The 15,700-nt window shown below is 35.8% G+C and overlaps 3 protein-coding genes across 4 annotated transcripts; 1 reads left to right on the top strand and 2 right to left on the bottom strand.

Moving 5' to 3' along the window:
• Nucleotides 1–406: 406 nt before the first annotated feature.
• LOC149398739 (isopentenyl-diphosphate delta-isomerase) lies at nucleotides 407–3,793 on the bottom strand. The gene is made up of 6 exons (XM_089615046.1): nucleotides 3,470–3,793; nucleotides 2,157–2,502; nucleotides 1,363–1,447; nucleotides 1,178–1,264; nucleotides 836–1,078; nucleotides 407–733 (listed from the first exon to the last, which is right to left on the bottom strand). Exons 1-6 carry the CDS (start codon nucleotides 3,619–3,621, stop codon nucleotides 657–659), a joined length of 990 nt encoding a protein of 329 aa, XP_089471172.1. The 5' UTR covers nucleotides 3,622–3,793; the 3' UTR covers nucleotides 407–656.
• Nucleotides 3,794–5,247: 1,454 nt separating this feature from the next.
• LOC149398738 (DNA-dependent metalloprotease WSS1-like) lies at nucleotides 5,248–10,449 on the top strand. Of its 2 annotated transcripts, XM_089615045.1 has the most exons (6): nucleotides 5,255–5,332; nucleotides 5,507–5,700; nucleotides 6,121–6,277; nucleotides 6,514–6,709; nucleotides 8,984–9,496; nucleotides 10,007–10,449. In XM_089615045.1, exons 3-6 carry the CDS (start codon nucleotides 6,123–6,125, stop codon nucleotides 10,196–10,198), a joined length of 1,056 nt encoding a protein of 351 aa, XP_089471171.1. In that variant the 5' UTR covers nucleotides 5,255–5,332; nucleotides 5,507–5,700; nucleotides 6,121–6,122; the 3' UTR covers nucleotides 10,199–10,449. The 2 variants fall into 2 exon arrangements, with proteins under 2 accessions (XP_089471170.1, XP_089471171.1); XM_089615044.1 differs by having other exon boundaries at nucleotides 5,248–5,700.
• A 705-nt stretch (nucleotides 10,450–11,154) lies between these two features.
• On the bottom strand, nucleotides 11,155–13,384 carry QRT1 (Pectin lyase-like superfamily protein). The gene is made up of 5 exons (XM_089614659.1): nucleotides 13,092–13,384; nucleotides 12,581–12,776; nucleotides 11,852–12,055; nucleotides 11,395–11,630; nucleotides 11,155–11,302 (listed from the first exon to the last, which is right to left on the bottom strand). Exons 1-5 carry the CDS (start codon nucleotides 13,382–13,384, stop codon nucleotides 11,155–11,157), a joined length of 1,077 nt encoding a protein of 358 aa, XP_089470785.1.
• Between the last annotated feature and the right edge of the window lie 2,316 nt (nucleotides 13,385–15,700).

Raw genomic sequence — 15,700 nt, 5'->3', positions numbered from 1 at the left:
GAACAATTTAACTCTACATGAATTGTAAACTTGTATTTTTCAGCTATTTTGTATCTTCTATTTTATTTACGTAACATGTGAAAGGTAAAGCGAAGGATTGTACCCCATTTGCACGTTATTCATGAGCACCAATCGACGAACGATCACATATTACGTCCTTTTTTATCATTGAAATTTTAAAAACCCCTAGTTACTCTAAGGTGAAAAATAATCACCAAGATGTCACAAAAGGGTAACGAAGTTCTTCACGAAATCAAAGAAGTTTCTTCAACGTTTAGCTTGAATAAAATCTTGTAACAACATTTAATTGTTTTACAAGTTTTATTCCATCCCAAATCATAAAATGCCTCAAAAAGACATCTAGTTACAATTCTTAGAAGGTGAAAAATAGTCACCAAGATATCACAAAAAGGTTAGGAAGTTCTTAACGAAATCAAAGAAGCTTCTTCAACGCTTTGCTTCTTAATTGTTTTACAAGTTTTATTCCTTCCAAATCATATAACGTTTCAAAAAGACCTCTAGTTACAATTCTTAGAAGAGGTGAAAAACATGATCTCCATGATGTACTAACAAAAAATAATTCTTCTTCAAATCATCAAATGTTTCAAAATATATCTGCCAGGAGGGGGAAAAAAAAAAGAGTTAAACTCAAGCTCCTAGATATCAATATGAGTGAATTTCTCGACACAATACGACACCAAGATCGGTCCCGACAAATCACCGACTGCGCAGCCTGTAGAAAATATTTCGCATCGTTATCATCATCATCATTATCATTATCATCACACACAACAAAACCACAATTTGTCCCCAAAAAAAAAAAAAAAATTATTACCAATCCATTGGCCGAGTGAAGGACGAATGAGGACCGCCCCGATCCCCGCTCCGATCGAAGCGAAAATCAGCGAAGCAACACACTTGACGGTCGTGGCCGAGACTTTCTTCCCGAGAAGTTTGAGTTGCTCCGCGGTTTCGACTTGGTCGACTTCTTCTTTCAAGATCACAGTGTTCCTGAAGAATCGGTACGTCTCAATGGCAACTTGCACGATCCACGAAGCAGCGACCGCTAGGAAATGGCCTGTTCAAAAAGTTAAAAAAAAAAAAAAAGGGTGAAAAGAAAAACACGTATTATGATTCGGGGTTCGAAGCAATAAGTGGTAAAAGAAAAAAACAATACCTCTGAAAGTTGTTCTGCTAACTCTGAAAAAGAAAACGTAAGAGGGCAATCTTCTACCTGCCTTGCGCACGGCCGATTTTGGAACATCTGTGACCATTGATCACAAAAAAATCAGAGACATAGCCGATTTTGATACGAATGAAATTAGTACAAGAATTAAAAAAAAAAAAAAAAAAAATCGGTACCTTTCAAGAGTTTCCAGGCCATTCTCTGAGACACGTAGTGAACGGTCATTCTCTCCAAAACCCGCCTCGTCGTTACGACAGTGGTCTTATGACAACACACGACACGATATAACTCGGTTTTAGTTTTACACAATCAAGAGCAGTTGAGGTTTGATTTTTCCAGAAAGAGATTAATGTATTATTACATAATGAATGAAGAAATAGTACAAAATATGACTCACTTAAGTGTCTATTTGCCCTATGCTCCTTCTTAGCCCTAATTTGATCTCGACGAAATTCTTTGAAAAACAAACAGACAACTTGCAGAAGTGATAAAACAAAACAGCATTGTGAAAACCCTTTCAAACTGGTCAAAATCAATGATCCCGAAGCCTTGAAAAAACAAACAAGTGATTACTTGGTGGTGTTGGTATCGATATTAATTTATTTTTTAATTAAGAAATCAGCATTAAACTTCAAGACTTATACGCAAGTGAGAATGTGAACTATCGAGCTCTCAAATGAGGTAAACATTGACATGAAAGTATAGCCACCCAATCTAGTTTCTGGGTTTTTTTTTTTTTTTTTTTTTAGAAACTGTATCATAATAATTTATTCATCCACTGAAGAGATAGAAGAATAAAACAAACGACCAAATGAGGTTCACATAGTCTCTATTTGAGCCATGCTATTTTTCAGTCCTAATTTGTTCTCAATTCTATACACACCATTATGAAAATACCCATCAATCTTGCAAAAAAATCATCATTCTAAAACGAAAAGAGAGAGAGAGAGAGAGAGAGAGAGAGAGAAACCTCGCGACCGATTTGTTTGGCCGATTTTTTCAAGGGAGCGATGTAGTCCACGGTGCGTTCTTCGGGGGCGTCTTGGAGAAAGTCATCATCGTCGGAGATCGAGCGAGGCTCGACGAGCGGCAAGTAAAAAGTCAGAAGCGCCCTCAGCGTCGTCACTCCGATAGCCCGGGGCTCGAAAGCCGAGAGAAGAGGCTTCAGCTCGACATTGTACTCCTTGCTGTACCTGATCGCCGCATCGCTGCCCTGAAATATCTTCTCCGAAGCGCTTCTCAAGCTCGCCACGTAGTCGTCGGACCATCCCGCGACTCCCGCGGCGTCGCATCGAGCGACCGGTGTCCTGAAATTACTGTTGCGCCACTACGGTGATTTTCAAAATCTATATGGCCTTATTTCTAAAGCTAAAATGAGTTACAAAATAATCTTTTGATATGGTTTTTCGAGCGAACTATATTTCCCAAACCTCTATCCAAATCCTAATCAGAGAAAAGCTGACTAGGATTACTGTCGCGCCATTTTTATAACTTAAAATCTAATTGTAAGTTTTAAGCTAAATTAGAGTTAAATATCTTTTGAGATGAAAGGACTTTGAATTTTTGCATCCTATTTTTTGTGTGAAAAAACATCAAAGATTGCACTGAAAAATTAAAGCCAATTATACTTCTTAAACCTGTTAACCGAATCCTAATCAAAATAAAGCATATCAAAACATAATAACCAAAAGCTAAATGCGTATTCTCAAAAGAGGACATGTAGTTTTAAGCTAAAGGAGTGAAGGAAAAAAACATCTTTCGAAAATGAATACCGATAAATGACTTGAAAATCATACTTTTGGCATCCTATTTTGTTGCTATTAAAGAATACACCAAAGATAGCCAAAGCAATATTTCAACCAAATTTCGTTTCCTGTACCTCTTAACAAAATCCTAATAAAAATAAAACTTCTCGTAACCAAAAGTTAAATGCATATTCTCAACAAAAAAAAAAAAAAACACGTAATTTATGGAGATTTTACATAAAAGAGCCCACAAGATATTCTAAATCCCCAAATTTTCCAATCGACGAGACACAAATGTAACCACGGAATTTTGCAAAGAAAACATAAAAGCATGGATTGAGCAAAAACAAATGCTATTCGCAATAACACACACACACACACACACACACACACACACACACACACACACACTAAAAAAGCAATGATTTGGCAACAATCAAGAACATCCGTACGAAGATCGGTTTCCTTTTAGCTGAACATTCAGGAATGTCAAATCAATATATGATTAGAGTGAGAGAGAGATAGAGAAAGAGATTACCCGAAGAGAGCTTTATAGGCAAAAGGAGTTCCAGCTGCGAGAGAAGCCGCGGCAGAGAAACCGCCGAGAGACTGAACGCAGTTCTGAGTCTGCGTCGTGTAAAAGTTGGGATTCTTCCTCAGCAGATCTAATATTATCGCTATTCCCGCCATTGACGCCCAATCTCAGCTCCGACGATACGAAAACCCACCAATAATGAATAAAACGATCTCTCTCTATCTCTCTCTATTCGTTGATGATTTTATTATTATTGTATGAAATCAGTATTTACCTTCTTTCTTTTAGTGCTTTTGATTACGAGAGCGACTGAGAGAGACGGACAAAAAAATCTCTTCTTTCTTTCCTATTTGGTTCTAAATTCTATTACTTTCAATATCTTATTAGTTTCGTATAAATTAAATATTTAACGAAGCTTTTCTTATTTCCCAATCTACTACATTGCCATTTTCACTTTTTTTTCCCCTCTCTCTCTCTCTTATGGAAATTTTAATAAAATAGACTAGTTATTAAAAATAAAAATAAAAGACTATTTGGGTGGTCATAATTCATTAATAGTCTTAATAGTTGGTACGTAGGGTGTGGGTAAGATCTTCCAAAAATGATTCCTTACCCACGAATTTTGTTTTAAAACTATATATTATTCATTTCTATTTATTTTTAATGATTCTGGATATGGATAAAACCCTATAAAATACATGATAACCCATAAATATATTCTTTTACTCATTTAGTATGATTCATTAATAAAAAAATAATCAAATCTAAAAATATATTCAATACAAAATAAACAAATTTAAAGAAACATAAATTAATAAATTTGACACAAAATTGCTAATAATTCATAAATATAATAACAATTTTAAGTGGATAAAGTATGGGTAGAGTCATGGATAAAGTATTTAATATCATACACTATACTCATATCTGGATAAAGTACGTGTAGAGTCATGGATAAAGTATTTAATATCATACACTATACTCATATCTATATAACTTTTAATCGGTATTACTTGTACCTTATCTATTACTCATTGGTCTCTTATTTAGACAAAAATACCCTTAATAAAAACATAAAAAAAACTCACTCTGAGAGATTGAGACTCGAACTTCCTCACAAAACAAATTGCCCACTAACAGAATTTCTTTGTTGGCCAAGCGTTCTCCAATCCAGCGTCGTTGCCGGAATGTTTTTCGTGGCGAGTTTCAAAGAAACAGGGATTGAAGGTTGCTTCAGGCTTAGCAAAACTCAGTCGAAATTCTCGTCGGAATTTGTCTCAACTAAGCTAAAAATTTCCTTTTTTTTTTTTTTTTTTTTTCTGTGAAACTCAAGAGGAAACGATTTAGGATTTTTTTAGTTTTTTGTTTTTGAATGTTCGAATTGAAATTCGAGTAAGATTAGAAATTGCTTGATTATTGTTGCATTGTTGATTAATGAATATTTCTTCTCAATTTCGCGTGTTGGTTTGAATTTCACCGTTTGGAATCTCCATAGCCAAGCAATATTTTATAATAGGGACTAAATAAATGATATATACATGATATACCAAGAAGATTAGTTTATATATCATGTATAAAATTAAATATTACAAGCTTTTAGTATTTACGATATACGTGCCACTAATTTAAAATTTTACTCGCCAATACTTTGTATTGTAAGACTATTTTTGCTATTTACGATCAAGTCGCCAATACGACGTGTCATATTTCAATAGGTGGTAGACATAGAATGGGACACGAGAAAAGCCAGATAAAGAATTCAAAAGACAAACACCAAGTAAATAATTAAAAAAACAATTTCACATACAAATTCACATCAAATTTCAAAAGGAAAAACCCTCGGGCGATCTTTGCTTGGTCGAAACGGTAAGAAGGATTTCGAAACTACGACGTCACTAGAACATTTGTTATTCTGCGACTTGATCTCATTCACGGCCTCGTAAAGCTGCCAATCAACGGCCGAGTTTCAAGAGAAAGACCTCCTCATTGGCTGAAAACCATTACCTTCTCAGACTGAGTTTTTTTTTCGTGTTTTTTTAGGGTATTTTTGTCTAAATCAGGGACAATTAGAGACTGCGACTCGTCGGCCAAGCGTTCTCCGATCCAGCGCCGCCGCCGGAGTCGTCGCCGGAGTGTTTGTCGTGGCGTGTTTCGAAGAAGAAAGAGGGATTGGATGTTGCTTCAGGCTTAGCGACGCTCCGTCGGAATTCTCGTCGGAATTTGTCTCAACTAAGGTAAAAATTCCCGTAGTTTTCTTCTGTGAAACTCAGAGGAAACAATTTGGGATTTTTTTTTAGATTTTTGTTTTTGAATGTTCGAATTGAAGTTCGAGTAGGATTAGATATTGCTTGATTATTATTGCATTGTTGATTAATGAATATTTCTACTGGTTAGAATTTCACCGTTTTGAATTGGGGAGTTCGATTTTTTTTTTTTTAGCGTTCTTTGTAATATTTAGAAGCGGAAAAGAATAAACTTAACTATGTTATAATGAAAAGGAATGAAATGAAAACAAAACGAGAGAGAAAGAATTATACCATATTTTTTTTCCGTTCTCACAGTTCATTTCTTTTAATTGTTGGCACAACGATGGGTGAATTTCAGGATACTTTCAATTTTACCCTTTATTTGTTTTTTTTGGTCGAATTTGGAAGCGATGAATTTGGGAGACACGAACAAGGTATGGGAAATGAAAGCCCTGAAAAAACCAGGGCAAGAAGAAGCCATGAAAACGCTCGAGAGAATCGCTAAGCAAGTTCAACCCATTATGCGTAAGCACAATTGGCGCGTTAAGCTCTTATCCGAGTTCTGGTATTGTTTCCAATAAAGCTTTATACCTATACATGCATATATATATATATATATATATATATATATATATATATATAATGTTTGCTTTGAAATAATAGGAAACGATGTGTGGGTTTTGCTGAATAGAGATTCAAATAATGATTTAATGCTTTATGATACTTTCATTTTAGAGATCAAGTTTTTTATTATTTTTTTCCTTGCGCCATTTTTTTTGAATTTTTTTTTTTATTTGACAGCCCGAAAAATCCGTGTCTTTTGGGAGTGAATGTGTGTAAAGGAATTCATGTGAAGCTGAGGCTTCGGAGAGCGAATAGAGATTGGGATTTCATTCCTTACGAGCAAGTTCTCGATACGATGCTTCACGAGCTTTGCCACAACGCTCACGGCCCTCATAACGCCACATTCTATAAGCTTTGGGATGAACTTAGAAAGGTCCGTTATTCATTTATTTATTTAATTTTATCGCGACCTTTTTTTCGCTTGCAATGCTGTTACATGGCATAGTATTTGTTTTCTGTCCTAAAAGTCTAAATGGCTCATATAATGCATTGATGATTGTTGTACCATTTTTTTTTTTTTTTCACTTAAAATGTTGCCATGTCTTTGGTTGTGTTTAATCTGTATTTGTCTTTAGAAGATGTGGGATGAGCATATGATACACCCTAGCAAACAATGTATTTGCTAGAATATCTGTGATTCTTAGTGCTTGCTAAACACTTAATTAGATACAGAATTAAAATGCTTTGTAAGGGAATATGAATTAGTCATTTTCCATGTCTCTAGTTCTCTCTCAAACTTTCCCTTTGAAGTCTTACCCTACCGAGCCAACATTTGGATTCTCGTCTTGGATCGTATCATCGGGGCTCTCTTTCACCGACATTCTGTCTCTATATATGCTAGGACCTGGGTTATTAGTGTACAATAGTAATTAGTAGACAAGTTAAGGGTTAATGTAGAATAATTAGAAAGTATGGTAGCGCCTATAAATAACGCTGGTTAAGATGGAAATGACACTAAAAAAGAATCTGAATAGTCTTGAGTCTTTCGTAAGGAATAGATTTCCAATTAGAGAACACGGATCTCTCGAACTCCTTTCGTTCATATTCCCATCAATACACTCAGATATTCCGAGGCGTATCAATATATATATATATATGGGTCCAGTGGCTATCTAGCCATATTAAACGTTAGAAATTTTGAAATAGCAAACGTTTCGTTAATTTTTCGTAAATAGCCACGTAAATCTATTTACGCTATAAAAATAACAAAAAACGCAGAGTAAATTTATAGTAAATAGACTAGGCTTTGGTAGGCTTGAGGATAAAAATGATGCTCTTCTGGCAAAATGGTTATGGCGATTCCCGATCGAAGAAGATGCTTTGTGGCATAAGGTCATAAGGGCCATATACGGTACACTACCCAACGGGTGGGATCCGGGGGATTCTCAGGATCGTACGTTTCGAAGTCCATGGCGTTCAGTTTCGGTCGTCCGTGACATGTTCTTGACCCGTTGCTCTTGGAAGGTTTTCGATGGGTCCATTGTGCGTTTTTGGGAGGACGTTTGGTGTGGTAATATAAGCTTGAAAGATCGTTTCCCAGGTTTGGCCAGACTCTGCCCTTTTCAGAACGCTACTATTAATAGGTTCGTGTCTTCTACCCCGTCTCTTCTCGGTCATGTGGACTGGAACTTTGGCTTCCCAAGGAACCTGTCGATTAGGGAGCTGGAAGAAGCCACTGATTTGATGGGGGTGCTAGATTCTTTTAAGTTGTGGGAAGGTTTAGAGGATCGACGTATGTGGTTGGGTGATGAAGAGGTGTTTTCGGTGAAGTCTATGGTTGTCGATATTTCCCCCGCTTCCTCTAAGCCCCCGTTTCCGTTTTTTGATGGGATATGGAAAGCTCCGGTTCCGAACAAAGTCCAAATTTTTGCGTGGCTGGTGGCTACTAAGAGAACGAACACCGCAGATCGCCTTCAAAAGCTAAACCCTCACCTTTCTCTGTCGCCAAATATTTGTCCGATGCGTCTCAGCGCAAGCGAAGATGCCGACCATCTCTTCATCCGGTGTAGAGTGGCTACTGCTTTATGGGGATGGCTTTGCACAAAGTTGGATCTCGTCTCACGTCCTAACTCCGTTGAGGAACTGTTTCTTTTATATGGCTCTCCAGGGTTTAGCTCTAAAAGGGCCGCAGCTGCTAAGACCGGGGTTTTGGCAGGTTTGTGGTGTATCTGGAACACCCGGAATAAATCCATCTTCAACGACGAGTCGTGGAACTTGAACGCGTTGACTGATAGTGTTAATCATTGTATCGCTCTTTGGATTTTTTCCTGTTGTAACGAGTTCAAGTCCTTTTCTTTAGCGGATTTGGCTAGGGATTGGTCTAGTTCGCTGTAATTTTTTTTTCTAGGGATTCTGTTTTGACTGGGGTTCTCCCTAGTGGTTTTTTGTAATTCTTGTCCTGGATTTTCCGGCTTTGCCGCGGTTTTAATAAAGTCAGCTGTTTCTTTTTTAAAAAAAAAAATATGGTTATTTACGAAATATTTATGACAATTTTGGCTGTTTACAAAAAATTTACAAAACGTTGGCTAAAAGGCAAACGCTTATGTTTATGTGGCTTATATCGCTAAATTTTTGTATATATATACACACTGCGCTAACGAGATTTTCATGCCTAATGATTGGCACGTTTCGTATAAATCCCATGCAGGAGTGTGAAGAGCTAATGTCTAAGGGAATCTCGGGCTCCGGGGAAGGGTTTGACCTTCCGGGGAAGAGACTCGGCGGATTCTCGCGGAAACCTCCTTTGTCGAGTCTCCGCGCCGCCGCTCTCTCGGCAGCCGAGAAGCGGGCCCGCCTTCCTTCGGGGCCCAACCGCTTAGGTGGCGACAAGTCCATCATGTCCGCTCTCAGCCCAATACAAGCCGCCGCGATGGCCGCCGAGAGAAGGCTTCAGGACGAGATCTGGTGCGGCTCCGAGGCCGCCGGAGAAGGTGCCTCCTATCCGGGTCCCGCGGAGGAGAAGCCGAATCGGAAGAGAAGCCGCGGATCCGACGGCGGCGAGTATTATCGCCCGGGAGGATCGAAGGAGTTCGTGGATTTGACTTTTGACGATTCGCCGGTCAACGAGGATTTGACTTCTGACGATTCGCCGCCCGTTGACCCGTCTCGTTGCGGTGATTCGGACGCGTGGGAGTGTGGAGCGTGCACTTTGTTGAATCAGGTTCGTTTTTTAATTCGAATTCTTTCTTCGTAAAGTTGGCAAAATCTTGGGTGTTTTGGGGATTATTATAGTTAGTTGATAGTTAGGGGTTGAATTTTGAATAGTTGGAACTTACAAGTTACATTAATCTATATAAATGGGTCAGATTATGGTCGTAGAAGAAAGTTATGTTGAAATTGTAAATAGATGAAATGAAGAAATTCTTGTATGAGAGAGAGAGACTTTTAAGAACTTAACTTTATTCTCGCCCGAAAAGGAGTTTTTTCCTCTCCAAACAATTCTAATATAATCAGCCTGTTTTTTTTTCTTCTTACAACCTTTAAACATTCTATGTACAAGTACAACTCCTTTTAGTTATTATAAATCGTAACACAGAACGTCTCTGAATGGGAAGACTATTGCTGTGTATGAAACAAAAATGTATCGAGGTTTAGAAACATATTACTATACTAAATTAGGTGTGTTTATCGATTTTGTTGATTTTCTTTGGATATATTTTGGGTTTTGCAGCCATTGGCTCTGATATGCGAGGTTTGTTCTACGCAAAAGCCGAAAGATTCGAATACGAAATACAAACTCTGGTCCTGTAAATTCTGTACGCTCGAGAATTGTGTAAAGTTGGATAAATGCTGTGCGTGCGGTCAATGGAGATATTCGTACGGAGCGCCGATCGCGACCCATGCACCGAATCGCGGCACTTGACATAACCGTATATAATCGGTAGTAATTTTTTGGCTCGAAAATGTATATGATAATTGACTCGTTGTCAAAATACTAGAAGGCAAAAAAAAAAAAATGCTCATTTTGTCTCCAGATTCTGGCGATTGAGAGCATCATAATCATTGGGAGTAAAATTTTAAAAAGTCTTTTCTTCATCTCTATTTCTAGTTCTACTTCTATCTATAAATTTGATACCTTGGTTTTTGAAACTTCTTGATGCAAGTTTTATATTATTATTTTCTTTCCTGTTTTGTAGGGCTTAAACTGACTTGCATATAAAAAGCTTGAATTAGTAAAATGGAAGTCCAACTAAACCTTCAACCCTGCAAAAAGACTGTCTTGATTTGAACAGAACTCCCCATTCAAATGACAGATTTTAGGACCGTGCTTACTCAGCACTGGGTTTGGGCAACATAAGATCTGAGGCTTTGTATACATTTTGCTTTTCCTTCGCACACGATAAACTTTTCCACAATAGAACCAACTTTTCTCAGTCCCTTTTGCTAAACTCGTAGTCTTTGGGGAACATCGAGCAATAAGCAAAGAACCGCTTGAGCTGCGACGACAAAGAACTGTAACTCAACCACAGAGCGGGAATAATTCCGCTCTTCTGATATTCTCGAAATCGCAAAATCCCACAAATCGCTTTCGAGTACGCTTCTCCACAAATCCCACATGTATATTTGCGTATAAGTAATGAAACAGTAATAATGAGAGGGGTGTAATGAGATACCAAAATTAACTCAAATAATTGCATTGAGAGGCCTAAATGCATACATACAAAACCATGTTCCTTTGAACATGCATTTTACTATTTTCTTCTAGTTCTTGTATTCTTTTCTTACATACAAAGAGAACACTAACAAGAACAAAAATTTGTATATAACCGAATGATTAATTAAAAGTGTCTTATGATGACACTAAAATACCAACTCCTTTCAAAGTCTCAACCATTTTTGGCCATCAATGAACTCTGTGCTAATGTACGGTTTAATCTCCACATCGTCAAACGACTTCATCCACGGAACCCTACCTTTCGTATTGGATCCCGCTCCCCGACAACTGTACTCTCCGAATTCGACCGTCCTTGATGAGAAATATAAATAAAAATGAGTTATCAAATTTTTTTTTTCTATCACCAAAAATTAATGGACGCTTAAATACGAAAGTAGGCGTACTTTTGCCTGAATGGCCGGTTCCAGTCACTCCATCCCGCGGGAGTTATGATATCACCGAAAACGCAAAATGAATATATGACCCTTGAATAGTTACCCCAAGCCCGGCCCAAAAATATGTTCCCGGTTCCTCCAACGATGCAACTCACGAAAGAGAAGCCCGAGTTTTCCTTCGGGGAGTCTCTATGGTGCGCCGCTATTGCCCCGCCTCTCTTAGCCGTTGACCGGAGAATACAATCCTGCATTTGGAATTTTTTTCGATAAAATAAGACCAAGTAAATATATTGTCCAATCTAATTCGAATACAGATCCTCTGTCCCTTTTTTGTGTCTCCTGACACATGTTCAAAACATAATAAAAATATAAGTGATGACGTGATTTATTTTGATTGGAGGGACACAGTTACAAAAAAAAGTAATATAATTAGATGAATTAGAGTCGATTGATGAAATAAAGGGACCTCGTAGAGAGATCTGGCTCGGCCGAAGATGAAGTCAACGCTTCCTTGTATGTAAGATTGGTAAAAGTAGTGCGATCCAACGTCGTCTAAGAGAGTGTCTTGACTTCCCAAAATCCGGACTTTGTAGAACATTGCTTTGTCGCCGCTGATTCTCACTGCCACGGCTTGCATTCCACGACCCGTTGGGTCAGCCACAACCGTGTTCTACAAATGCATACATGACATGAAACGACTTCACATCAACATTACATGAAATGACTCAACACTATGATTTAATAAATGTTTCAAACTTTCACTCCCATGCCTTCTTTTTTGTCACATCATTTGCCTTATTCTTGTTAAAAGTAAGAAGAAAAAAAAGGTATAAAATATGAGAACAATCCATTCATGCTACATAATATGCTTGCAAAAGGTATTTTTTTGGTACCTAACTTCTTCCGAAACTTGAACATGTCAATAAATAAATAAACAAACTTGAGCACACAACTCTATATAGTTCTTCACTCCCATGCCTTATTTTTTGTCACATCATTTGCTAATTTTTGTAAGAAGAAAAAAAACAACATTTTTTTAGAACTTCCCAAATATCCAATTATGCTATTAGTTGGTATGCTTGCATAAGTATTTGGTACCTAACTTCTTCAACCATATTAGTAAACAAATATACATAATTGAACCACAAGTATATATTTATATATATTTGCAGTATATTAAATAATTTTTTTTTACCTCGAATGTGACGGCAGTCGCACAAAAATAATCGGACTCGATGGTGATCGAAGCGGATTGATACGTCCCGAGTTCAGTTCCATTTTTATTTTTATCGGAGGCTTTGTCATTCCAACTAATTACAGTTTCTGTAATTCTACTCACATTTCCAATCAATGATATGTATGGCTTAGTACTTGGTATCAATACCTTTTCCCTGCCATATAAAAATTAAAAATTAAAAATACAAGGAAAATTATATACAGGACCCAGAAATAGATAGCGTGAGATTTAACAAAACTATAACAAATGAATAAATCTAACTGCCAACAATACCCTTAATGATTAAATTAAATGGGAGCTTAACTGAAATTAATGCAGTCCATTACTACATTTTGTAGTACAAATTTTTTTTCTTTCATATATAATTTCCCTATAATTTATTCATCAACTAATCAGATCTCTTAAACTTATCATTGTGAATACAAAAAATAAAATAGAAAGAACAGAAAAGAAAAAATTATTTAAATACCTGTAAATCCCAGGAAGAATGTAAATCTTGACTCTCTGAGTGTTGAAATGAGGAACCATGTTAATGGCTCCTTGAACAGTAAGAGAGTCTCCACTTCCGTTTTTGTCCACGACGATGACGTGGCTTTTGTAAGAGCCGTCCGATGAAGAGCTGTTTCGATCATTCGAATCCGACGGCTCAGTTAATCTCCGTTGATCATGATCATCACCGACTTCAAAATCTTCCCAGCTGATAACGTAACGCGATCTCTCTGATGACAACGATGAGCAAAACCGCACGTGATAAAACCCCATCAACGTCAACACAACAACGAAAAACAACACTGATATTCTTCCCATATGTTTTTTTTTTTTTTTCGTTCCTGTGAAGATGGGAAAATGAATGTGCGTTATATATTTTAGATCATATATGGATATATAAATGTTATGCTGTAAGTGTACATATATGGAAGTTAAAGAGACTGGCTATAGCTAGTAATGGTTTTCTTTCTTCCTTTCTTTCTATTTATTTTTTTAATTATTTTTAAAGTCAGTCACGTACCTTGTGTTAAATGCCGTATAATAAAATGATCATGCTTAATTTGGCGGGAGTTTAAGCGTAATTTTTATTTTTTTTTATCGTGTGTAGAGAGTGGGTTTAGTGCGTATAATTTATATATATATATATATATATATATATATATATATATATATATATATATATATATGCATGTAAATGATCAGAGAAGTTAGGGAGACAAAAAAAAAAAAAAAAGAGCGGTTACGTAGATATAATAGTTATGGGTAATGTCTCATGTGATTGATTATATTTACAAAGAGAATTAGAGTGTTTCTTTGCATGAGCTTTTGAGATTTTAAGAGGTATTATTAGGATATTGAGAGAGTTCTCTTTTTCATGACCAGATTTAAAAGTTTATGGTACTTCACATTTGACACGAGTCCCTAGTCAAAAGCTACAAGTAAATTTTTTTTATACGTACCATCTTATTTTTTAACTATATATATATTCTATAATTTATGTGCGAGTACAAATTAAATTATTACTATATATATATTGTTGATTTCATCTTTACTCAAATTGGAATTCTATGTTTGACAATTAATAATGGGGTTTCAACTTGGAATGATCATATATTGTGTACTTTTCTTCTATAAATGCACAACAATGATTATATGCTAAGCAAAAGTCTTCCATATCATGTAAGAAACCCTATAGAATGTGAGAAATATACACACGCATATATTATATACACGTATATATATGTGTGTGTGTATATATATATATATATTGTATTCTTGTAGTTAATTTCCATGAGTGTAACAACTTATATATAATATATAAAAATTAATTGGTTTCGTGTAGTTCAATTATATTAATTATAATTTATAAAACATAACCGTGCTTTGCTAAGCAACTCAATCATTCAAAGCAAATATATATATATATATATATATATATATGTATATATATATATGTATCATTTACATTAGCTCAGATATATATATATATATATATATATATTCAATTTAAGTTGCTAGCTACAAATTAAAACTATTTTAGGGTTTAATTTAGAGGAATGAAAATCAACGAGTGGATATGCACTTAATTATCTCTGAGCTGGCATAGAATGGAATTTATGGTCTTTGTATGGTTATCTATACTTTAATCAATTACTTGGCATAAAACACCTTTATATTCTATCTATTTATATATTAACTCCGCTTCATTCGCTTAGTGGTGTGGTGGTAATTATATTCAGCACATAACCGTCTCGAAGTTGATTTCTGATTCACAATACTATATTTTGCCATTTAATTAATTATTTATTCTTATAATACCCAATACTCTCTCTTTCTTACTTTTCATGCAGCTAAAAGAATCATAACTCTCATAACAAAAAAAATTGGAAAATCAATCGATCAGTTAAAGATGTAGAGTTATCAACTCATCATAATCATAAATTTCCATAAAGGTGGAAAAACTGTTATACTCTTAAAGTAAAATCTATCGTAAAGGCATAAAAACCATACACATTAATTGAAAACTTGTTAAACAATTAACAATCCACCACCATAGTAGTGCTCACATTTGCCTCATTTCCTAACCCCGCAAATGCATGCAAAGGAATAGGAAGCCATTAAAATTATTAAATATAAATAAAAATCTTAATTTTCAAATTGTATATAATAGGTTGTCCATTTTGTCAGGGAACGTTTTGTTTCCTAACTATTTGGGGCTTTAAAAAGCCCACGTTTATGGTCCGACACTTTGCATCCACTAGCTTGGACTTCAAGTCTACTTACATCATGGCATATGGGCCTAGGCTTTCACTTTCATCTATTAGGGTATTTTTGTCTTTTCTACAAAAAACGATAAGTAAACATTTTACATTACAAAAACAGAGGATTTTAAATGTGGATGGTCGTTTTTACCATTACTTCGTTTATTTCCCAGATGCTCTTAGATTTTGCTTCGACCATACCTTCTTGTCCAATAAACTTAATATATACAATTTACAGTGAAGATACAATATTGATATATAATTTAACCATTAGCATATTATTATTATTATATATAATAAATTCTATTTAATCACATACCAGTTATTG

The sequence above is a fragment of the Urtica dioica genome, chromosome 5 (assembly GCF_054948205.1).
Source record: "Urtica dioica subsp. dioica isolate 48M chromosome 5, U.dioica_male_clone48M_v1_H2, whole genome shotgun sequence".
Taxonomy (NCBI): domain Eukaryota; kingdom Viridiplantae; phylum Streptophyta; class Magnoliopsida; order Rosales; family Urticaceae; genus Urtica; species Urtica dioica.
Note: the sequence above shows the minus strand (reverse complement) of the source record. Positions and strands in the feature narration are given on the sequence as shown.

Excerpts from the sequence above, each read along its gene's own strand:
- LOC149398739 (XM_089615046.1), bottom strand. The coding sequence starts at position 3,621 with ATGGCGGGAATAGCGATAATATTAGATCTGCTGAGGAAGAATCCCAAC. Across the intron at positions 2,503-3,469 it reads GCCTATAAAGCTCTCTTCGG|TAATTTCAGGACACCGGTCG; the intron begins GTAATCTCTTTC and ends GTGGCGCAACAG. Across the intron at positions 734-835 it reads TTCACTCGGCCAATGGATTG|GCTGCGCAGTCGGTGATTTG; the intron begins GTAATAATTTTT and ends TATTTTCTACAG.
- QRT1 (XM_089614659.1), bottom strand. The coding sequence starts at position 13,384 with ATGGGGTTTTATCACGTGCGGTTTTGCTCATCGTTGTCATCAGAGAGA. Across the intron at positions 12,056-12,580 it reads CGACTGCCGTCACATTCGAG|AACACGGTTGTGGCTGACCC; the intron begins GTAAAAAAAAAT and ends ATGCATTTGTAG. Across the intron at positions 11,303-11,394 it reads AACCGGCCATTCAGGCAAAA|GACGGTCGAATTCGGAGAGT; the intron begins GTACGCCTACTT and ends TTTCTCATCAAG.
- LOC149398738 (XM_089615044.1), top strand. The coding sequence starts at position 6,123 with ATGAATTTGGGAGACACGAACAAGGTATGGGAAATGAAAGCCCTGAAA. Across the intron at positions 6,278-6,513 it reads AAGCTCTTATCCGAGTTCTG|CCCGAAAAATCCGTGTCTTT; the intron begins GTATTGTTTCCA and ends TTTATTTGACAG. Across the intron at positions 9,497-10,006 it reads CGTGCACTTTGTTGAATCAG|CCATTGGCTCTGATATGCGA; the intron begins GTTCGTTTTTTA and ends TGGGTTTTGCAG.